Source organism: Chiloscyllium plagiosum, unplaced genomic scaffold (assembly GCF_037043375.1).
Source record: "Chiloscyllium plagiosum isolate Xiang-an unplaced genomic scaffold, Cpla_swu_hap1 HiC_scaffold_50, whole genome shotgun sequence".
In the NCBI taxonomy this organism is placed as follows: Eukaryota; Metazoa; Chordata; class Chondrichthyes; order Orectolobiformes; family Hemiscylliidae; genus Chiloscyllium; species Chiloscyllium plagiosum.
Genome location: NW_028270188.1, coordinates 54,429,781 through 54,452,573, shown reverse-complemented (window position 1 = coordinate 54,452,573; position 22,793 = coordinate 54,429,781). Strand labels below are relative to the sequence as shown.

At 56.1% G+C, this 22,793-nt stretch overlaps 1 protein-coding gene across 1 annotated transcript in view; it reads right to left on the bottom strand.

Moving 5' to 3' along the window:
• Positions 1-22,793, bottom strand: part of LOC148135315 (tropomodulin-4-like) — a gene marked incomplete at its 5' end in the record, with an annotated part of 69,312 nt that overhangs the window by 28,197 nt on the left and 18,322 nt on the right. The window contains 3 exon segments of the mRNA XM_087985114.1: positions 17,344-17,487; positions 19,682-19,789; positions 20,921-21,057. Of these exon segments, the coding sequence (XP_087841240.1) occupies positions 17,344-17,487; positions 19,682-19,789; positions 20,921-21,057 (389 nt within the window).

Genomic DNA, 22,793 nt, shown 5'->3' with positions numbered 1-22,793 from the left:
CCCAGTGAGAGTCAGTGTGTGTGTGTGGGACTGTACCCCAGTGAGAGTCAGTCAGTGTGTGTGTGTGTGTGTGTGTGGGACTGTACCCCTGTGAGAGTCAGTGTGTGTGTGTGGGACTGTACCCCAGTGAGAGTCAGTGTGTGTGTGTGGGACTGTACCCCAGTGAGAGTCAGTGTGTGTGTGGGACTGTACCCCAGTCAGTATCAGTGTGTGTGTGTGTGTGGGGGACTGTACCCTAGTGAGAGTCAGTGTGTGTGTGTGGGACTGTAACCCAGTGAGAGTCAGTGTGTGTGTGTGTGGGACTGTACCCCAGTGTGAGTCAGTGTGTGTATGTGGGACTGACCCCCCAATGAGAGTCAGTGTGTGTGTGTGGGACTGTACCCCAGTGAGAGTCAGTGTGTGTATGTGGGACTGACCCCCCAGTGTGAGTCAGTGTGTGTGTGGGACAGTACCCCAGTGAGAGTCAGTGTGTGTGTGTGTGGGACTGTAGCCCAGGGAGAGTCAGTATCAGTGTGTGGGGGGGACTGTACCCCAGTGTAAGTCAGTGTGTGTGTGTGTGTGTGGGACTGTACCCCAGTGAGAGTCAGTGTGTGTGTGTGTGTGACTGTACCCCAGTAAGAGTCAGTGTGTGTGTATCGGGGACTGTAGCCCAGGGAGAGTCAGTGTGTGTGTGTGGGATTGTACCCCAGTGAGAGTCAGTGTGTGTGCGTGGGGGGACTGTACCCCAGTGAGAGTCAGTGTGTGTGTGTGTGGGACTGTAGCCCAGTGAGAGTTAGTGTGTGTGTGTGTGTGTGACTGTAGCCCAGTGAGAGTCAGTGTGTGTGTGTGGGACTGTAGCCCAGTGAGAGTCAGTGTGTGTGTGTGTGTGTGACTGTACCCCAGTGAGAGTCAGTGTGTGTGTGTGTGTGACTGTACCCCAGTGAGAGTCAGTGTGTGTGTGAATGTACCCCAGTGAGAGTCAGTGTGTGTGTGACTGTGCCCCAGTGAGAGTCAGTGTGTGTGTGTGTGGGGGGACTGTGCCCCAGTGAGAGTCAGTGTGTGTGTGTGTGTGTGGGACTGTAGCCCAGTGAGAGTCAGTGTGTGTGTGTGTGTGTGTGTGACTGTACCCCAGTGAGAGTCAGTGTGTGTGTGGGACTGTAGCCCAGTGAGAGTCAGTGTGTTTGTGTGTGACTGTACCCCAGTGAGAGTCAGTGTGTGTGTGTGTCGGGGACTGTAGCCCAGGGAGAGTCAGTTTGTGTATGTGGGACTGTACGCCAGTGAGTGTGTGTGGGACTGTACCCCAGTGAGTGTGTGTGTGTGTGGGACTGTACCCCAGTGAGAGTCAGTTGGTGTGTGTGGGACTGTACCCCAGTGAGAGTCAGTCAGTGTGTGTGTGTGTGTGGGACTGACCCCCTCAGTGTGAGTCAGTGTGTGTGTGTGGGACTGTACCCCAGTGGGAGAGAGTGTGTGTGTGGGGGGGGGACTGTACCCCAGTGAGAGTCAGTCAGTGTGTGTGTGTGTGTGTGGGACTGTAGCCCAGTGAGAGTCAGTGTGTGTGTGTGTGTGTGTGACTGTGCCCCAGTGAGAGTCAGTGTGTGTGTGTGTGTGTGTGGGACTGACCCCCCCAGTGTGAGTCAGTGTGTGTGTGTGTGGGACTGTACCCCAGTGGGAGAGAGTGTGTGTGTGTGTGGGACTGTACCCCAGTCAGTATCAGTGTGTGTGTGTGGGACTGTACCCCAGTGAGAGTCAGTGTGTGTGTGTGTGTGACTGTAGCCCAGTGAGAGTTTGTGTGTGTGTGTGTGTGACTGTAGCCCAGTGAGAGTCAGTGTGTGTGTGTGGGACTGTAGCCCAGTGAGAGTCAGTGTGTGTGTGAATGTACCCCATTGAGAGTCAGTGTGTGTGTGAATGTACCCCAGTGAGAGTCAGTGTGTGTGTGACTGTGCCCCAGTGAGAGTCAGTGTGTGTGTGTGTGGGGGGACTGTGCCCCAGTGAGAGTCAGTGTGTGTGTGTGTGGGGGGACTGTGCCCCAGTGAGAGTCAGTGTGTGTGTGTGGGGGGGGACTGTACCCCAGTGAGAGTCAGTGTGTGTGTGTGTGTGTGACTGTACCCCAGTGAGAGTCAGTGTGTGTGTGGGACTGTAGCCCAGTGAGAGTCAGTGTGTGTATGTGGGACTGTACCCCAGTGAGTGTGTGTGGGACTGTACCCCAGTGAGTGTGTGTGTGTGGGGGACTGTACCCCAGTGAGAGTCAGTGTGTGTGTGTGGGACTGTAGCCCAGTGAGAGTCAGTTGGTGTGTGTGGGACTGTACCCCAGTGAGAGTCAGTCAGTGTGTGTGTATGTGTGTGTGGGACTGTACCCCTGTGAGAGTCAGTGTGTGTGTGGGTGGTACTGTACCTCAGTGAGAGTCAGTGTGTGTGTGTGTGTGGGACTGACCCCCCCAGTGTGAGTCAGTGTGTGTGTGTGGGACTGTACCCCAGTGGGAGAGAGTGTGTGTGTGTGTGTGTGGGACTGTACCCCAGTGAGAGTCAGTCAGTGTGTGTGTGTGTGTGTGTGTGGGACTGTACCCCAGTGAGAGTCTGTGTGTGTGTGTGACTGTGCCCCAGTGAGAGTCAGTGTGTGTGTGTGGGACTGTAGCCCAGTGAGAGTCAGTGTGTGTGTGTGGGACTGTACCCCAGTGAGAGTCAGTGTGTGTGTGTGTGTGTGGGACTGACCCCCCCAGTGTGAGTCAGTGTGTGTGTGTGGGACTGTAGCCCAGTGAGAGTCAGTGTGTGTGTGTGTGACTGTACCTCAGTGAGAGTCAGTGTGTGTGTGTGTGTGTGGGACTGACCCCCCCAGTGTGAGTCAGTGTGTGTGTGTGGGACTGTACCCCAGTGGGAGAGAGTGTGTGTGTGTGTGGGACTGTACCCCAGTGAGAGTCAGTCAGTGTGAGTCAGTGTGTGGGACTGTACCCCAGTGAGAGTCAGTGTGTGTGTGTGTGTGTGTGACTGTGCCCCAGTGAGAGTCAGTGTGTGTGTGTGGGACTGTAGCCCAGTGAGAGTCAGTGTGTGTGTGTGTGACTGTACCCCAGTGAGAGTCAGTCAGTGTGTGTGTGTGTGTGTGGGACTGTAGCCCAGTGAGAGTTAGTGTGTGTGTGTGGGTCTGTAGCCCAGTGAGAGTCAGTGTGTGTGTGTGACTGTACCCCAGTGAGAGTCAGTGTGTGTGTGTGTCGGGGACTGTAGCCCAGGGAGAGTCAGTGTGTGTATGTGTGTGTGTGGGTGGGACTGTACCCCAGTGAGTGTGTGTGTGTGTGGGACTGACCCCCCCAGTGTGAGTCAGTGTGTGTGTGTGGGACTGTACCCCAGTGGGAGAGAGTGTGTGTGTGTGGGACTGTACCCCAGTCAGTATCAGTGTGTGTGTGTGTGGGACTGTAGCCCAGTGAGAGTCAGTGTGTGTGTGTGTGTGGGACTGTACCCCACTGAGAGTCAGTCAGTGTGTGTGTGTGGGATTGTACCCCTGTGAGAGTCAGTGTGTGTGTGGGTGGTACTGTACCCCAGTGAGAGTCAGTGTGTGTGTGTGGGACTGTACCCCAGTGAGAGTCAGTGTGTGTGTGGGACTGTACCCCAGTGGGAGAGTGTGTGTGTGGGACTGTACCCCAGTCAGTATCAGTGTGTGTGTGTGTGTGTGGGACTGTACCCCAGTGAGAGTCAGTGTGTGTGTGTGGGACTGTAACCCAGTGAGAGTCAGTGTGTGTGTGTGGGACAGTACCCCAGTGTGAGTCAGTGTGTGTGTGTGGGACTGTACCCCAGTGAGAGTCAGTGTGTGTGTGTGTGAGACTGTACCCCAGTGAGAGTCAGTGTGTGTATGTGGGACTGACCCCCCAGTGTGAGTCAGTGTGTGTGTGAGACTGTACCCCAGTGTGAGTCAGTGTGTTTGTGTGGGACTGTACCCCAGTGAGAGTCAGTGTGTATGTGTGGGGGGGACTGTACCCCAGTGAGAGTCAGTGTGTGTATGTGTGTGTGGGACTGTAGCCCAGTGAGAGTTAGTGTGTGTGTATCGGGGACTGTAGCCCAGGGAGAGTCAGTGTGTGTGTGTGACTGTACCCCAGTGAGTGTGTGTGTGTGTGTGTGGGACTGTATCCCAGTGAGAGTCAGTGTGTGTGTGTGTGTGTGGGACTGTACCCCAGTGAGAGTCAGTGTGTGTGTGTGTGTGGGACTGTAGCCCAGTGAGAGTCAGTTTGTGTGTGTGGGACTGTACCCCAGTGAGAGTCAGTCAGTGTGTGTGTGTGTGGGACTGTACCCCTGTGAGAGTCAGTGTGTGTGTGTGTGTGTGGGACTGACCCCCCAGTGTGGGTCAGTGTGTGTGTGGGGGACTGTACCCCAGTGGGAGAGAGTGTGTGTGTGTGGGACTGTACCCCAGTCAGTATCAGTGTGTGTGTGTGTGGGACTGTACCCCAGTGAGAGTCAGTGTGTGTGTGTGGGACTGTAACCCAGTGAGAGTCAATGTGTGTGTGTGGGACTGTACCCCAGTGAGAGTCAGTGTGTGTATGTGGGGCTGACCCCCCAGTGTGAATCAGTGTGTGTGTGGGACTGTACCCCAGTGAGAGTCAGTGTGTGTGTATGTGGGACTGACCCCCCAGTGTGAGTCAGTGTGTGTGTGGGACTGTACCCCAGTCAGTATCAGTGTGTGTGTGGGACTGTACCCCAGTGAGTCAGTGTGTGTGTGGGACTGTAACCCAGTGAGAGTCTCTGTGTGTGTGTGTGACTGTACCCCAGTGAGAGTCAGTGTGTGTGTGTGTGTGTGTGTGACTGTACCCCAGTGAGAGTCAGTGTGTGTGTGAGTGGGACTGTACCCCAGTGAGAGTCAGTGTGTGTGTGAGTGGGACTGTAGCCCAGTGAGAGTCAGTGTGTGTGTGTGGGACTGTAGCCCAGTGAGAGTCAGTGTGTGTGTGGGACTGTAGCCCAGTGAGAGTCAGTGTGTGTGTGTGTGTGTGTGGGACTGCAGCCCAGTGAGAGTCAGTGTGTGTGTGGGACTGTACCCCTATGAGAGTCAGTGTGTGTGTGGGACTGTACCCCAGTGAGAGTCAGTGTATGTCTGTGCGTGTGAGAGAGCGAGAGACTGTACCCCAGTGAGAGTCAGTGTGTGTGTGTGTGTGTGGGACTGTAGCCCAGTGAGAGTTAGTGTGTGTGTGTGGGACTGTAGCCCAGTGAGAGTCAGTTTGTGTGTGTGGGACTGTACCCCAGTGAGAGTCAGTGTGTGTGTGTGTGTGTGTGTGGGACTGTAGCCCAGTGAGAGTCAGTGTGTGTGTGTGTGACTGTTCCCCAGTGAGAGTCAGTGTGTGTGTGTGTCGGGGACTGTAGCCCAGGGAGAGTCAGTGTGTGTATGTGTGTGTGTGTGTGGGACTGTACCCCAGTGAGAGTCAGTGTGTGTGTGAGACTGTACCCCAGTGAGAGTCAGTGTGTGTGTGTGGGTCTGTAGCCCAGTGAGAGTCAGTGTGTGTGTGTGTGTGTGTGACTGTACCCCAGTGAGAGTCAGTGTGTGTGTGTGTCGGGGACTGTAGCCCAGGGAGAGTCAGTGTGTGTATGTGTGTGTGTGGGTGGGACTGTACCCCAGTGTGTGTGTGTGTGTGTGTGTGGGACGGACCCCCCCAGTGTGAGTCAGTGTGTGTGTGTGGGACTGTACCCCAGTGGGAGAGAGTGTGTGTGTGTGGGACTGTACCCCAGTCAGTATCAGTGTGTGTGTGTGGGACTGTAGCCCAGTGAGAGTCAGTGTGTGTGTGTGGGACTGTACCCCAGTGAGAGTCAGTCAGTGTGTGTGTGTGTGTGTGTGTGGGACTGTACCCCTGTGAGAGTCAGTGTGTGTGTGTGGGACTGTACCCCAGTGAGAGTCAGTGTGTGTGTGTGGGACTGTACCCCAGTGAGAGTCAGTGTGTGTGTGGGACTGTACCCCAGTGGGAGAGTGTGTGTGTGGGACTGTACCCCAGTCAGTATCAGTGTGTGTGTGTGTGTGTGGGACTGTACCCCAGTGAGAGTCAGTGTGTGTGTGTGGGACTGTAACCCAGTGAGAGTCAGTGTGTGTGTGTGGGACAGTACCCCAGTGTGAGTCAGTGTGTGTGTGTGGGACTGTACCCCAGTGAGAGTCAGTGTGTGTGTGTGAGACTGTACCCCAGTGAGAGTCAGTGTGTGTATGTGGGACTGACCCCCCAGTGTGAGTCAGTGTGTGTGTGAGACTGTACCCCAGTGTGAGTCAGTGTGTTTGTGTGGGACTGTACCCCAGTGAGAGTCAGAGTGTGTGTGTGGGACTGTAGCCCAGGGAGAGTCAGTGTGTGTGTGTGACTGTACCCCAGTGAGAGTCAGTGTGTGTGTGTGGGGGGGACTGTACCCCAGTGAGAGTCAGTGTGTGTATGTGTGTGTGGGACTGTAGCTCAGTGAGAGTTAGTGTGTGTGTATCGGGGACTGTAGCCCAGGGAGAGTCAGTGTGTGTGTGTGTGACTGTACCCCAGTGAGTGTGTGTGTGTGGGACTGTATCCCAGTGAGAGTCAGTGTGTGTGTGTGTGTGTGGGACTGTATCCCAGTGAGAGTCAGTGTGTATGGGACTGTAGCCCAGTGAGAGTCAGTTTGTGTGTGTGGGACTGTACCCCAGTGAGAGTCAGTCAGTGTGTGTGTGTGTGTGTGTGGGACTGTACCCCTGTGAGAGTCAGTGTGTGTGTGTGGGACTGTACCCCAGTGAGAGTCAGTGTGTGTGTGTGTGTGGGACTGACCCCCCAGTGTGGGTCAGTGTGTGTGTGGGGGACTGTACCCCAGTGGGAGAGAGTGTGTGTGTGTGGGACTGTACCCCAGTCAGTATCAGTGTGTGTGTGTGTGGGACTGTACCCCAGTGAGAGTCAGTGTGTGTGTGTGGGACTGTAACCCAGTGAGAGTCAATGTGTGTGTGTGGGACTGTACCCCAGTGAGAGTCAGTGTGTGTATGTGGGGCTGACCCCCCAGTGTGAATCAGTGTGTGTGTGGGACTGTACCCCAGTGAGAGTCAGTGTGTGTGTATGTGGGACTGACCCCCCAGTGTGAGTCAGTGTGTGTGTGGGACTGTACCCCAGTCAGTATCAGTGTGTGTGGGGGACTGTACCCCAGTGAGTCAGTGTGTGTGTGGGACTGTAACCCAGTGAGAGTCTCTGTGTGTGTGTGTGACTGTACCCCAGTGAGAGTCAGTGTGTGTGTGTGTGTGTGTGTGTGTGTGTGTGACTGTACCCCAGGGAGAGTCAGTGTGTGTGTGAGTGGGACTGTAGCCCAGTGAGAGTCAGTGTGTGTGTGTGGGACTGTAGCCCAGTGAGAGTCAGTGTGTTTGTGGGACTGTAGCCCAGTGAGAGTCAGTGTGTGTGTGTGGGACTGCAGCCCAGTGAGAGTCAGTGTGTGTGTGGGACTGTACCCCTATGAGAGTCAGTGTGTGTGTGGGACTGTACCCCAGTGAGAGTCAGTGTGTGAGTGTGGGACTGTACCCCTATGAGAGTCAGTGTGTGTGTGGGACTGTACCCCAGTGAGAGTCAGTGTATGTCTGTGCGTGTGAGAGAGTGAGAGACTGTACCCCAGTGAGAGTCAGTGTGTGAGTGTGGGACTGTAGCCCAATGAGAGTCAGTGTGTGTGTGTGTGTGTGGTACTGTAGCCCAGTGAGAGTTAGTGTGTGTGTGTGGGACTGTAGCCCAGTGAGAGTCAGTTTGTTTGTGTGGGACTGTACCCCAGTGAGAGTCAGTGTGTGTGTGTGCGTGTGTGTGACTGTACCCCAGTGAGAGTCAGTGTGTGTGTGAGTGGGACTGTAGCCCAGTGAGAGTCAGTGTGTGTGTGTGGGACTGTAACCCAGTGAGAGTCAGTGTGTGTGTGGTACTGTACCCCAGTGAGAGGCTGTGTGTGTGTGTGTGTGTGTGTGTGTGTGGGACTAACCCCCCCATTGAGAGTCAGTCAGTGTGTGTGTGGGACTGTACCCCAGTGTGAGTCAGTGTGTGTGTGGGACTGACCTCCCAGTGAGAGTCAGTGTGTGTGTGTGGGACTGTCCCCCAGTGTGAGTCTGTGTGTGTGGGACTGACCCCCCAGTGTGAGTCTGTGTGTGTGGGACTGTACCCCAGTGTGAGTGTGTGTGTGTGTGTGTGTGTGTGTGTGTGTGTGTGAGAGACTGACCCCCCAGTGCGAGTCTGTGTGTGTGGGACTGACCCGCCAGTGTGAGTCAGTGTGTGTGTGTGTGTGTGGGACTGTAGCCCAGTGAGAGTCAGTGTGTGTGTGTGACTGTACCCCAGTGAGAGTCAGTGTGTGTGTGTGTGTGTGTGTGTGACTGTACCCCAGTGAGAGTCAGTGTGTGTGTGAGTGGGACTGTAGCCCAGTGAGAGTCAGTGTGTGTGTGTGGGACTGTAGCCCAGTGAGAGTCAGTGTGTGTGTGGGACTGTAGCCCTGTGAGAGTCAGTGTGTGTGTGTGTGGGACTGTACCCCTATGAGAGTCAGTGTGTGTGTGGGACTGTACCCCAGTGAGAGTCAGTGTATGTCTGTGCGTGTGAGAGAGCGAGAGACTGTACCCCAGTGAGAGTCAGTGTGTGTGTGTGTGTGTGTGGTACTGTAGCCCAGTGAGAGTTAGTGTGTGTGTGTGGGACTGTAGCCCAGTGAGAGTCAGTTTGTTTGTGTGGGACTGTACCCCAGTGAGAGTCAGTGTGTGTGTGTGCGTGTGTGTGACTGTACCCCAGTGAGAGTCAGTGTGTGTGTGAGTGGGACTGTAGCCCAGTGAGAGTCAGTGTGTGTGTGTGGGACTGTAACCCAGTGAGAGTCAGTGTGTGTGTGGTACTGTACCCCAGTGAGAGGCTGTGTGTGTGTGTGTGTGTGTGTGTGTGTGGGACTAACCCCCCCATTGAGAGTCAGTCAGTGTGTGTGTGGGACTGTACCCCAGTGTGAGTCAGTGTGTGTGTGTGGGACTGACCTCCCAGTGAGAGTCAGTGTGTGTGTGTGGGACTGTCCCCCAGTGTGAGTCTGTGTGTGTGGGACTGACCCCCCAGTGTGAGTCTGTGTGTGTGGGACTGTACCCCAGTGTGAGTGTGTGTGTGTGTGTGTGTGTGTGTGTGAGAGACTGACCCCCCAGTGCGAGTCAGTGTGTGTGGGACTGACCCGCCAGTGTGAGTCAGTGTGTGTGTGTGTGTGTGGGACTGTAGCCCAGTGAGAGTCAGTGTGTGTGTGTGACTGTACCCCAGTGAGAGTCAGTGTGTGTGTGTGTGTGACTGTACCCCAGTGAGAGTCAGTGTGTGTGTGAGTGGGACTGTAGCCCAGTGAGAGTCAGTGTGTGTGTGTGGGACTGTAGCCCAGTGAGAGTCAGTGTGTGTGTGGGACTGTAGCCCTGTGAGAGTCAGTGTGTGTGTGTGTGGGACTGTACCCCTATGAGAGTCAGTGTGTGTGTGGGACTGTACCCCAGTGAGAGTCAGTGTATGTCTGTGCGTGTGAGAGAGCGAGAGACTGTACCCCAGTGAGAGTCAGTGTGTGTGTGTGTGTGTGGTACTGTAGCCCAGTGAGAGTTAGTGTGTGTGTGTGGGACTGTAGCCCAGTGAGAGTCAGTTTGTGTGTGTGGGACTGTACCCCAGTGAGAGTCAGTGTGTGTGTGTGTGTGTGTGTGTGGGACTGTAGCCCAGTGAGAGTCAGTGTGTGTGTGTGTGTGACTGTTCCCCAGTGAGAGTCAGTGTGTGTGTGTGTCGGGGACTGTAGCCCAGGGAGAGTCAGTGTGTGTATGTGTGTGTGTGTGTGGGACTGTACCCCAGTGAGAGTCAGTGTGTGTGTGAGACTGTACCCCAGTGAGAGTCAGTGTGTGTGTGTGGGTCTGTAGCCCAGTGAGAGTCAGTGTGTGTGTGTGTGTGTGTGTGACTGTACCCCAGTGAGAGTCAGTGTGTGTGTGTGTGTGTCGGGGACTGTAGCCCAGGGAGAGTCAGTGTGTGTATGTGTGTGTGTGGGTGGGACTGTACCCCAGTGAGTGTGTGTGTGTGTGTGGGACGGACCCCCCCAGTGTGAGTCAGTGTGTGTGTGTGGGACTGTACCCCAGTGGGAGAGAGTGTGTGTGTGTGGGACTGTACCCCAGTCAGTATCAGTGTGTGTGTGTGGGACTGTAGCCCAGTGAGAGTCAGTGTGTGTGTGTGGGACTGGACCCCAGTGAGAGTCAGTCAGTGTGTGTGTGTGTGTGTGGGACTGTACCCCTGTGAGAGTCAGTGTGTGTGTGGGTGGTACTGTACCCCAGTGAGAGTCAGTGTGTGTGTGTGGGACTGTACCCCAGTGAGAGTCAGTGTGTGTGTGTGTGGGACTGTACCCCAGTGAGAGTCAGTGTGTGTGTGTGTGGGACTGTACCCCAGTCAGTATCAGTGTGTGTGTGTGTGTGTGGGACTGTACCCCAGTGAGAGTCAGTGTGTTTTTTTATGTGGGACTGTACCCCAGTGAGAGTCTGTGTGTGTGTGTGTGTGTGTGTGTGTGTGTGACTGACCCCCCAGTGTGGGTCAGTGTGTGTGTGGGGGACTGTACCCCAGTGGGAGAGAGTGTGTGTGTGTGGGACTGTACCCCAGTCAGTATCAGTGTGTGTGTGTGTGGGACTGTACCCCAGTGAGAGTCAGTGTGTGTGTGTGGGACTGTAACCCGGTGAGAGTCAATGTGTGTGTGTGGGACTGTACCCCAGTGAGAGTCAGTGTGTGTATGTGGGGCTGACCCCCCAGTGTGAGTCAGTGTGTGTGTGGGACTGTACCCCAGTGAGAGTCAGTGTGTGTGTGTGTGGGACTGTAACCCAGTGAGAGTCAGTGTGCGTGTGTGGGACTGTACCCCAGTGAGAGTCAGTGTGTGTATGTGGGACTGACCCCCCAGTGTGAGTCAGTGTGTGTGTGGGACTGTACCCCAGTGAGAGTCAGTGTGTGTGTGGGACTGTACCCCAGTGAGAGTCAGTGTGTGTGTGGGACTGTAACCCAGTGAGAGTCTCTGTGTGTGTGTGACTGTACCCCAGTGAGAGTCAGTGTGTGTGTGTGTGTGACTGTACCCCAGTGAGAGTCAGTGTGTGTGTGAGTGGGACTGTAGCCCAGTGAGAGTCAGTGTGTGTGTGTGGGACTGTAGCCCAGTGAGAGTCAGTGTGTGTGTGTGGGACTGCAGCCCAGTGAGAGTCAGTGTGTGTGTGGGACTGTACCCCTATGAGAGTCAGTGTGTGTGTGGGACTGTACCCCAGTGAGAGTCAGTGTGTGTATGTGGGACTGACCCCCCAGTGTGAGTCAGTGTGTGTGTGGGACTGTACCCCAGTCAGTATCAGTGTGTGTGTGGGACTGTACCCCAGTGAGAGTCAGTGTGTGTGTGGGACTGTAACCCAGTGAGAGTCTCTGTGTGTGTGTGACTGTACCCCAGTGAGAGTCAGTGTGTGTGTGAGTGGGACTGTCGCCCAGTGAGAGTCAGTGTGTGTGTGTGGGACTGTAGCCCAGTGAGAGTCAGTGTGTGTGTGGGACTGTAGCCCAGTGAGAGTCAGTGTGTGTGTGGGACTGCAGCCCAGTGAGAGTCAGTGTGTGTGTGGGACTGTACCCCTATGAGAGTCAGTGTGTTTGTGGGGAGGAATGTACCCCAGTGAGAGTCAGTGTGTGTATGTGGGACTGACCCCCCAGTGTGAGTCAGTGTGTGTGTGAGACTGTACCCCAGTGTGAGTCAGTGTGTTTGTGTGGGACTGTACCCCAGTGAGAGTCAGTGTGTGTGTGTGGGACTGTAGCCCAGTGAGAGTCAGTTTGTGTGTGTGGGACTGTAGCCCAGTGAGAGTCAGTGTGTGTGTATGTGTGTGTGGGACTGTAACCCAGTGAGAGTCAGTTTGTGTGTGTAGGACTGTACCCCAGTGAGAGTCAGTGTGTGTGTGTGGGACTGTAGCCCAGTGAGAGTCAGTGTGTGTGTGTGTGTGGGACTGTAGCCCAGTGAGAGTCTCTGTGTGTGTGTGACTGTACCCCAGTGAGAGTCAGTGTGTGTGTGTGTGTGTGTGTGACTGTACCCCAGTGAGAGTCAGTGTGTGTGTGAGTGGACTGTAGCCCAGTGAGAGTCAGTGTGTGTGTGAGTGGACTGTAGCCCAGTGAGAGTCAGTTTGTGTGTGTGGGACTGTACCCCAGTGAGAGTCAGTGTGTGTGTGTGTGTGTGTGTGTGGGACTGTAGCCCAGTGAGAGTCAGTGTGTGTGTGTGTGGGACTGTAGCCCAGTGAGAGTCAGTTTGTGTGTGTGGGACTGTACCCCAGTGAGAGTCAGTGTGTGTGTGTGTGTGTGTGGGACTGTAGCCCATTGAGAGTCAGTGTGTGTGTGTGTGTGTGGTACTGTACCCCAGTGAGAGTCAGTGTGTGTGTGTGTGGGTCTGTACCCCAGTGAGAGTCTGTGTGTGTGTGACTAACCCCCCATTGAGAGTCAGTCAGTGTGTGTGTGGGACTGTACCCCAGTGTGAGTCAGTGTGTGTGTGGGACTACAGCCCAGTGAGAGTCAGTGTGTGTGTGGGACTGTACCCCTATGAGAGTCAGTGTGTGTGTGGGACTGTACCCCAGTGAGAGTCAGTGTATGTCTGTGCGTGTGAGAGAGCGAGAGACTGTACCCCAGTGAGAGTCAGTGTGTGTGTGTGTGTGTGTGGGACTGTAGCCCAGTGAGAGTCAGTGTGTGTGTGTGTGTGGGACTGTAGCCCAGTGAGAGTTAGTGTGTGTGTGTGGGACTGTAGCCCAGTGAGAGTCAGTTTGTGTGTGTGTGGGACTGTACCCCAGTGAGAGTCAGTGTGTGTGGGACTGTAGCCCAGTGAGAGTTAGTGTGTGTGTGTGGGTCTGTAGCCCAGTGAGAGTCAGTGTGTGTGTGTGACTGTTCCCCAGTGAGAGTCAGTGTGTGTGTGTGTGTGTGTGGGACTGCAGCCCAGTGAGAGTCAGTGTGTGTGTGGGACTGTACCCCTATGAGAGTCAGTGTGTGTGTGGGACTGTACCCCAGTGAGAGTCAGTGTATGTCTGTGCGTGTGAGAGAGCGAGAGACTGTACCCCAGTGAGAGTCAGTGTGTGTGTGTGTGTGTGGGACTGTAGCCCAGTGAGAGTCAGTGTGTGTGTGTGTGGGACTGTAGCCCAGTGAGAGTTAGTGTGTGTGTGTGGGACTGTAGCCCAGTGAGAGTCAGTTTGTGTGTGTGTGGGACTGTACCCCAGTGAGAGTCAGTGTGTGTGTGTGTGTGAGACTGTACCCCAGTGAGAGTCAGTGTGTGTGTGTGGGTCTGTAGCCCAGTGAGAGTCAGTGTGTGTGTGTGTGACTGTACCCCAGTGAGAGTCAGTGTGTGTGTGTGTCGGGGACTGTAGCCCAGGGAGAGTCAGTGTGTGTATGTGGGTGTGTGGGTGGGACTGTACCCCCCCCAGTGTGAGTCAGTGTGTGTGTGTGGGACTGTACCCCAGTGGGAGAGAGTGTGTGTGTGTGGGACTGTACCCCAGTCAGTATCAGTGTGTGTGTGTGGGACTGTAGCCCAGTGAGAGTCAGTGTGTGTATGTGGGACTGTACCCCAGTGAGAGTCAGTCAGTGTGTGTGTGTGTGTGTGTGTGTGTGTGGGGCTGTACCCCTGTGAGAGTCAGTGTGTGTGTGGGTGGTACTGTACCCCAGTGAGAGTCAGTGTGTGTGTGTGGGACTGTACCCCAGTGAGAGACAGTGTGTGTGTGTGGGACTGTACCCCAGTGAGAGTCAGTGTGTGTGTGTGGGACTGACCCCCCAGTGTGAGTCAATGTGTGTGTGAGACTGTACCCCAGTGTGAGTCAGTGTGTTTGTGTGGGACTGTACCCCAGTGAGAGTCAGTGTGTGTGTGTGGGACTGTAGCCCAGGGAGAGTCAGTGTGTGTGTGTGACTGTACCCCAGTGAGAGTCAGTGTGTGTGTGTGGGGGGTCTGTACCCCAGTGAGAGTCAGTGTGTGTATGTGTGTGTGGGACTGTAGCCCAGTGAGAGTTAGTGTGTGTGTATCGGGGACTGTAGCCCAGGGAGAGTCAGTGTGTGTGTGTGTGTGTGACTGTACCCCAGTGAGTGTGTGTGTGTGTGTGTGGGACTGTACCCCAGTGAGAGTCTGTGTGTGTGTGTGAGACTGTACCCCAGTGAGAGTCAGTCAGTGTGTGGGGGACTGTAGCCCAGTGAGAGTCAGTCAGTGTGTGTGTGTGTGTGTGTGTGGGACTGACCCCCCAGTGTGGGTCAGTGTGTGTGTGGGGGACTGTACCCCAGTGGGAGAGAGTGTGTGTGTGTGGGACTGTACCCCAGTCAGTATCAGTGTGTGTGTGTGTGGGACTGTACCCCAGTGAGAGTCAGTGTGTGTATGTGGGGCTGACCCCCCAGTGTGAGTCAGTGTGTGTGTGGGACTGTAACCCAGTGAGAGTCAGTGTGTGTGTGTGGGACTGTACCCCAGTGAGAGTCAGTGTGTGTATGTGGGACTGACCCCCCAGTCAGTATCAGTGTGTGTGTGGGACTGTACCCCAGTCAGTATCAGTGTGTGTGTGGGACTGTACCCCAGTGAGAGTCAGTGTGTGTGTGGGACTGTAACCCAGTGAGAGTCTCTGTGTGTGTGTGACTGTACCCCAGTGAGAGTCAGTGTGTGTGTGTGTGTGTGTGTGACTGTACCCCAGTGAGAGTCAGTGTGTGTGTGAGTGGGACTGTAGCCCAGTGAGAGTCAGTGTGTGTGTGGGACTGTAGCCCAGTGAGCGTCAGTGTGTGTGTGTGTGTGGGACTGCAGCCCAGTGAGAGTCAGTGTGTGTGTGGGACTGTACCCCTATGAGAGTCAGTGTGTGTGTGGGACTGTACCCCCAGTGAGAGTCAGTGTGTGTGTGTGTGTGTGGGACTGTAGCCCAGTGAGAGTCAGTGTGTGTGTGTGTGGGACTGTAGCCCAGTGAGAGTCAGTTTGTGTGTGTGGGACTGTACCCCAGTGAGAGTCAGTGTGTGTGTGTGTGTGTGGGGGACTGTAGCCCAGTGAGAGTCAGTGTGTGTGTGTGTGTGTGTGTGGGACTGTAGCCCAGTGAGAGTCAGTGTGTGTGTGTGGTACTGTACCCCAGTGAGAGGCAGTGTGTGTGTCTGCGTCTGTACCCCAGTGAGAGTCTGTGTGTGTGTGTGTGTGTGTGTGGGACTAACCCCCCATTGAGAGTCAGTCAGTGTGTGTGTGGGACTGTACCCCAGTGTGAGTCAGTGTGTGTGTGGGACTGACCTCCCAGTGAGAGTCAGTGTGTGTGTGTGGGACTGTCCCCCAGTGTGAGTCTGTGTGTGTGGGACTGACCCCCCAGTGTGAGTCTGTGTGTGTGGGACTGTACCCCAGTGTGAGTGTGTGTGTGTGTGTGTGTGTGTGTGTGTGTGTGAGAGAGACTGACCCCCCAGTGCGAGTCAGTGTGTGTGTGTGTGTGGGACTGACCCGCCAGTGTGAGTCAGTGTGTGTGTGTGTGTGTGTGTGTGTGTGGGACTGACCCGCCAGTGTGAGTCAGTGTGTGTGTGTGGGGGACTGTACCCCAGTGAGAGTCAGTCTGTGTGTGTGTGGGACTGACCCCTCAGTGAGAGTCAGTCTGTGTGTGTGTGGGACTGTACCCCAGTGAGAGTCTGTGTGTGTGTGTGTGTGTGTGTGGGACTAACCCCCCAGTGAGAGTCAGTCAGTGTGTGTGGGACTGTACCCCAGTGAGAGTCTGTGTGTGTGTGGGACTGTACCCCAGTGAGAGTCAGTGTGTGTGTGTGTGACTGACCCCCCAGTGAGAGTCAGTGTGTGTGTGTGTGGGTCTGTACCCCAGTGAGAGTCAGTCAGTGTGTGTGTGTGTGTGTGACTGTAGCCCAGTGAGAGTCTGTGTGTGTGTGTGTGTGTGTGAGAGAAACTGACCCCCCAGTGCGAGTCAGTGTGTGTGTGTGGGACTGACCCCCCAGTGTGAGTCAGTGTGTGTGTGGGGGGGACTGTACCCCAGTGAGAGTCAGTGTGTGTGTGTGTGTGTGTGACTGACCCCAGTGAGAGTCATTGTGTGTGTGTGGGACTGTACCCCAGTGAGAGTCTGAGTGTGTGTGTGTGTGGGACTGTACCCCAGCGAGAGTCAATCAGTGTGTGTGTGTGTGTGGGACTGTACCCCAGCGAGAGTCAATCAGTGTGTGTGTGTGTGTGTGGTACTGTACCCCAGTGAGAGTCAATGTGTGTGTGTGGGACTGACCCCCCAGTGAGAGTCAGTGTGTGTGTGTGTGGGTCTGTACCCCAGTGAGAGTCAGTCTGTGTGTGTGTGTGTGTGTGGGACTGACCCCCCAGTGAGAGTCAGTGTGTGCGTGTGTGGGTCTGTACCCCAGTGAGAATCAGTCAGTGTGTGTGTGTGGGACTGACCCCCAGTGAGAGTCAGTGTGTGTGTCGGACCGTACCCCAGTGAGAGTGTGTGTGTGTATGGGACTGTACCCCAGTGAGAGCTATAGTCATGTCAGGGGACTAACACACAACCTGCTTGTAACCTCCTGACGTGTGGCTGACCCACATCTAACACACACTGTCTCTCTCCCCCTCTCTCTGTTGTCCTTAACCCGGCCAGTCTTCAGTCCACACTCCTACCCTGGCACCTGCTGCTTTGAGCTCTCCTCTCCACAGCTCTGGCTTTGAGCACGTTTCCTGTTTTGTGAAACCAGCTCTTCCCGGGGTTTGCACCTTTCTCAGGTCAGCTCACCGTCTTTACTTCTGGAAACTTCCATCCCTCGCCTGCTCCTTCCTGGGAATTTCCGTTCCTTTGGGCTGGACAACGATCCCAATGGAACATCTGCTCAGCCACCAACCCACCTCATAGAGTCATCGAGACGTACACAGCACGGAAACAGACCCTTCAGCCCAACCCGTCCATGCCCACCCAGATATCCCAACCTAATCTAGTCCCATTTGCCAGCACTTGGCCCATATCCCCCCAAACCCTTCCTATTCCTGTCCCCATCCAGATGTCTTTTAAATGCTGTCATTGTACCAGCCTCCACCACTTCCTCTGGCAGCTCATTCCATACACGCACCACCCTCTGTGTGAAAAAGTTGCCCCTCAGGTCCCTTTCCCCTCTCACCCTAAACCTATGCCCCTCTAGTTCTGGACTCCCCCATCCCATGGAAAAGACCTTGTCTATTTACCCTATCCATGCCCCTCATGATTTTGTAAACCTCTATAAGGTCACCCCTCAGCCTCCGACGCTCCAGGGAAAACAGCCCCGGCCTGTTCAGCCTCTCCCTGTAGCTCAAACCCTCCAACATCCTTGTCAATCTTTTCTGAACCCCTTTCACAAAATCCTTCCTACAGCGGGGAGACCAGAATTGAACGCAGTCGTCCGACAGTGGGCCTAACCAACGTCCTGGACATGACCTCTCAACTCTTGCGCGACCCCGGAGGGGCGTCTCTCCGGGCCGTTTGGCCGCGAGGTGGAAACTTGCCTGGTTGTCGATTTTCAGCTCCGTTAATGTGGTATTCCCTCGCACTGCCTTCACGATCGCGACCATGGCTGACCCACTGATAAAGTTTGACTCGATATTTAGGCTGGTGAGTGTGGCGTTCTCCGTCAGCATTTCAGCCAGGGCCTAGCCAGACAAAGCAACCGGCCATGAAATGGCGCCTTCGCTTAACTGACGCACGTCAAGTGGCATCGCCTCGGGCACAGGCCATTTGGTCCCTCTAGGCCCTGCTGTACGGGCTCCACCGCACCCCCTCTATCCCCAACCCCCTCTCTCTCTCTCCTGTGTTTATCCAGACTCCCCCTTTCAATACGTCGTGGCTCTACGCAGTAGATCGTGGGAGTGAGGCCCCACTCTCCCCCCTATGGGAGCGAGTCCCCCATTCCACCCCCACCCCCACTCCCCGTGGGAGCGAGTCCCCAATTTCCCCCCCCCCACTCCCCATGGGAGCGAGTCCCCCATTCCACACCCCCCCCACTACCCATGGGAGCGAGTCCCCCATTCTCCCCCCACACCCCATGGGAGCGAGTCCCCCATTCCCCCCCCCCCCACTCCCCGTGGGAGCGAGTCCCCCATTCCACACCCCCCCCACTACCCGTGGGAGCGAGTCCCCCATTCCACACCCTCCCCACTACCCGTGGGAGCGAGTCCCCCATTCCACACCCCCCCCACTCCCTGTGGGAGCGAGTCCCCCATTCTCCTCCCCCACTCCCCATGGGAGCGAGTCCCCCATTCCCAACCCCCCCCCCCGCATGGGGTGTGGAATTCCTGGTTAGGTGAAAATTTGATACCCCCTCTCTCTATAAGTGCCCCTCAAACATAGGGTCTCGCGTTGCTGTGGCAGAGGGATATTCAGAGTTCACCCCCTCACTGTATAGGGTCAAGGGTCATGTGTATTGACCTTCCCTCTGTCCCCAGGTCAGATACGGGGATGTTTGCCAATGAGGAACTCGCTCCCGGGGGGATCAGCTCCATTCACTGCTCCTCAGACAATGAAGGTATAAGTGTTCAAAGGCTGAGGGAGTGGGCACTGTGGGAGGGTTAGCGCTGAGGGAGCGGGTGCTGTCGGAGAGTCAGTGCTGAGGGAGTGGGCACTGTCGGAGGGTCAGTGCTGAGGGAGTGGGCGCTGTGGGAGGGTCAGTGCTGAGGGAGTGGGCGCTGTCGGAGGGTCAGTGGTGAGGGAGCAGGCGCTGTGGAAGGGTCAGTGCTGAGGGAGTGGGTGCTGTGGGAGGGTCAGTGCTGAGGGAGCGGGCGCTGTGGGAGGGTCAGTGCTGAGCGAGCGGGCGCTGTGGAAGGGTCAGTGCTGAGGGAGCGGGCGCTGTGGGAGGGTCAGTGCTGAGGGAGCGGGTGCTGTGGGAGGGTCAGTGCTGAGGGAGTGGGTGCTGTGGGAGGGTCAGTGCCGAGGGAGTGGGTGCTGTGGGAGGGTCAGTGCTGTGGGAGGTTCAGTGCTGAGGGAGCGGGCCCTGTCGGAGGGTCAGTGCTGAGGGAGCGGGCCCTGTCGGAGGGTCAGTGCTGAGGGAGCGGGCCCTGTCGGAGGGTCAGTGCTGAGGGAGTGGGTGCTGTGGGAGGGTCAGTGCTGAGGGAGTGGGTGCTGTGGGAGGGTCAGTGCTGAGGGAGCGGGCCCTGTCGGAGGGTCAGTGCTGAGGGAGCGGGTGCTGTGGGAGGGTCAGAGCTGAGGGAGTGGGCGCTGTGGGAGGGTCAGTGCTGAGGGAGTGGGTGCTGTGGGAGGGTCAGTGCTGAAGGAGTGGGTGCTGTGGGAGGGTCAGTGCTGAGGGAGTGGGCGCTGTGGGAGGGTCAGTGCTGAGGGAGTGGGTGCTGTGGGAGGGTCAGTGCTGAGGGAGTGGGTGCTGTGGGAGGGTCAGTGCTGAGGGAGCGGGCCCTGTCGGAGGGTCAGTGCTGAGGGAGTGGGCCCTGTCGGAGGGTCAGTGCTGAGGGAGTGGGCCCTGTCGGAGGGTCAGTGCTGAGGGAGTGGGTGCTGTGGGAGGGTCAGTGCTGAGGGAGTGGGCGCTGTGGGAGGGTCAGTGCTGAGGGAGTGGGCGCTGTGGGAGGGTCAGTGCTGAGGGAGTGGGCGCTGTGGGAGGGTCAGTGCTGAGGGAGTGGGTGCTGTGGGAGGGTCAGTGCTGAGGGAGTGGGCGCTGTGGGAGGGTCAGTGCTGAGGGAGTGGGTGCTGTGGGAGGGTCAGTGCTGAGGGAGTGGGCGCTGTGGGAGTGTCAGTGCTGAGGGAGTGGGTGCTGTGGGAGGGTCAGCGCTGAGGGAGTGGGTGCTGTGGGAGGGTCAGTGCTGAGGGAGCGGGCCCTGTGGGAGAACAGAGATGACTTACATAGGCGATGGGGTCGTTGCTGCGAGTTGCCACCATCGACAGTTTCCTGACGTGAGTGTTGTGTTTCATGGCCTCAGCGATCTCCTTCAGTGTGGGGAGGGGAATGTCCTGTCAACAGAGAGGTACACCCTCATTTCACCCAGATCACACTGTACCTCACCCCGCACGGTGTAGAGGGAGCTTAACTCTGTATCTAACCCTGTGCTGTCCCTGTCCCTGGGATGGGGGGGGACAGTGTAGAGGGAGCTTTACTCTGTATCTAACCCCGTGCTGTCCCTGGGATGGGGGGATAGTGTAGAGGGAGCTTTACTCTGTATCTAACCTCGTGCTGTCCCTGTCCCTGGGAGGGGGGGGACAGTGTAGAGGGAGCTTTACTCTGTATCTATCTCTGTGCTGTCCCTGTCCCGGGGATGGGGGGGACAGTGCAGAGGGAGCTTTACTCTGTATCTAACCCCGTGCTGTCCCTGTCCCTGGGATGGGGGGACAGTGTAGAGGGAGCTTTACTCTGTATCTAACCCCGTGCTGTCCCTGGGATGGTGGGACAGTGTAGAGGGAGCTTTACTCTGTATCTAACCCCGTGCTGTCCCTGTCCCTGGGATGGGGGGGGGGACAGTGTAGAGGGAGCTTTATTCTGTATCTAACCCCGTGCTGTCCCTGGGATGGGGGGACAGTGTAGAGGGAGCTTTACTCTGTATCTAACCCCATGCTGTCCCTGGGATGGGAGGGACAGTGTAGTGGGAGCTTTACTCTGTATCTAACCCCGTGCTGTCCTTGTCCCTGGGATGGGGGGGGGACAGTGTAGAGGGAGCTTTATTCTGTATCTAACCCCGTGCTGTCCCTGGGATGGGGGGACAGTGTAGAGGGAGCTTTACTCTGTATCTAACCCCGTGCTGTCCCTGGGATGGGGGGGGGAGCAGTGTAGAGAGAGCTTTACTCTGTATCTAACCCCGTGCTGTCCCTGGGATGGGGGGGACAGTGTAGAGGGAGCTTTACTCTGTATCTAACCCCGTGCTGTCCCTGGGATGGGGGGGGACAGTGTAGAGGGAGCTTTACTCTGTATCTAACCCCGTGCTGTCCCTGGGATGGGGGGGACAGTATCGAGGCAGCTTTACTCTGTATCTGAGCAGTGAGGGGGATGAGGGATGGGCGGGAGGTGAGGGAGGGGGGGAGATGATGATGAGGAGGGAGGTGGTGTTGGGGGGGGGGTGAAGAGGGTGGGGGGGGGGGTTAGGGCTTCACCTTGATGTTGTTCAGGTTGACCTCCTGCAACTCCCCGTCATTGTCTCTGATCTTCTGCAGAGTTTCCTCGACGTTGGTGGTGTTGGGTGGTTCCTCCGGGTAGGGCTTGTACTCATAGCTGTCAGGTTTGACCACGCCTGCAGGAACAAGGGGTAGGCTGGGAGGAGGGCACCGTAAGACATAGGAGTGGCCATTCGGCCCATCGAGTCCACTCCGCCATTCAGTCATGGCTGATGGGCATTTCCACTACACTTACCCACATTCCCCCACCCCCCGTAGCCCTTAATTCCTTGTGACATCAAGGATTTACCAATCTCGGCCTTGAAGACATTTAGCGTCCCGGCCTCCGCGGCAATGAATTCCACAGGCCAACCACTCTCTGGCTGAAGAAATGTCTCCGCATTTCTGTTCTGAATTGTCCCCCTCTAATTCTAAGGCTGTGTCCACGGGTCCTCGTCTCCTCGCCTAACGGAAACAATTTCCTAGCGGGCACCATGCTCTGGGATTGCCCTGTTCAGGGATTCCTCCCCCACCAAAACCCCCACCTCAAACGCCAGCCCTGAGGGCACCCAGTGAGTAACACACCCCATCCTCATCCCACTCCTCTCTTCCTCCCCTTCCTCAGGTCAGTGGGGTGGGGGGGGGTGGTGGTTTGGGTGGAAAATCCATCCCCCAACCCAAGAGGATAAAATATCATCTCTGCCCTCAGATGGAACCTCCTCATTCGGGAATCCTCCTCACAAGAAAGGGAGGGGGCTAATACACTATCCCCCACCACCCCTCCAACGCCGTGTCACCTGTGGGCTCGGATCCAACATTCTTAGACCCCGAACAGTGTGGGAGGAGGCCGTTCAGCCCACTGAGTCTGCACTGACCCTCCAAAGAGCCTCCATCACTCCCTATCCCTCGAACATTTCCCCATGGCCAATCCACCCTAACCTGCACATCCCTGGGCACTACGGGACAATTTAGCATGGCCGATCCACCCTAACCTGCACATCCCTGGGCACTATGGGACAATTTAGCATGGCCGATCCACCCTAACCTGCACATCCCTGGGCACTATGGGACAATTTAGCATGGCCAATCCACCCTAACCTGCACATCCCTGGGCACTATGGGACAATTTAGCATGGCCAATCCACCCTAACCTGCACATCCCTGGGCACTATGGGACAATTTAGCATGGCCAATCCACCCTCACCTGCACATCCCTGGGCACTACGGGACAATTTAGCATGGCCGATCCACCCTAACCTGCACATCCCTGGGCACTATGGGACAATTTAGCATGGCCAATCCACCCTAACCTGCACATCCCTGGGCACTATGGGACAATTTAGCATGGCCAATCCACCCTAACCTGCACATCCCTGGGCACTATGGGACAATTTAGCATGGCCAATCCACCCTCACCTGCACATCCCTGGGCACTACGGGACAATTTAGCATGGCCAATCCACCCTAACCTGCACATCCCTGGACACTATGGGACAATTTAGCATGGCCAATCCACCCTAACCTACACATCCCTGGGCACTATGGGACAATTTAGCATGGCCAATCCACCCTCACCTGCACATCCCTGGGCACTACGGGACAATTTAGCATGGCCAATCCACCCTAACCTGCACATCCCTGGGCACTACGGGACAATTTAGCATGGCCAATCCACCCTAACCTGCACATCCCTGGACACTACGGGACAATTTAGCATGGCCAATTCACCCTAACCTGCACATCCCTGGGGCACTACGGGACAATGTAGCATGGCCAATCCACCCTAACCTGCACATCCCTGGGTACTATGGGACAATTTAGCATGGCCAATCCACCCTAACCTGCACATCCCTGGGCACTATGGGACAATTTA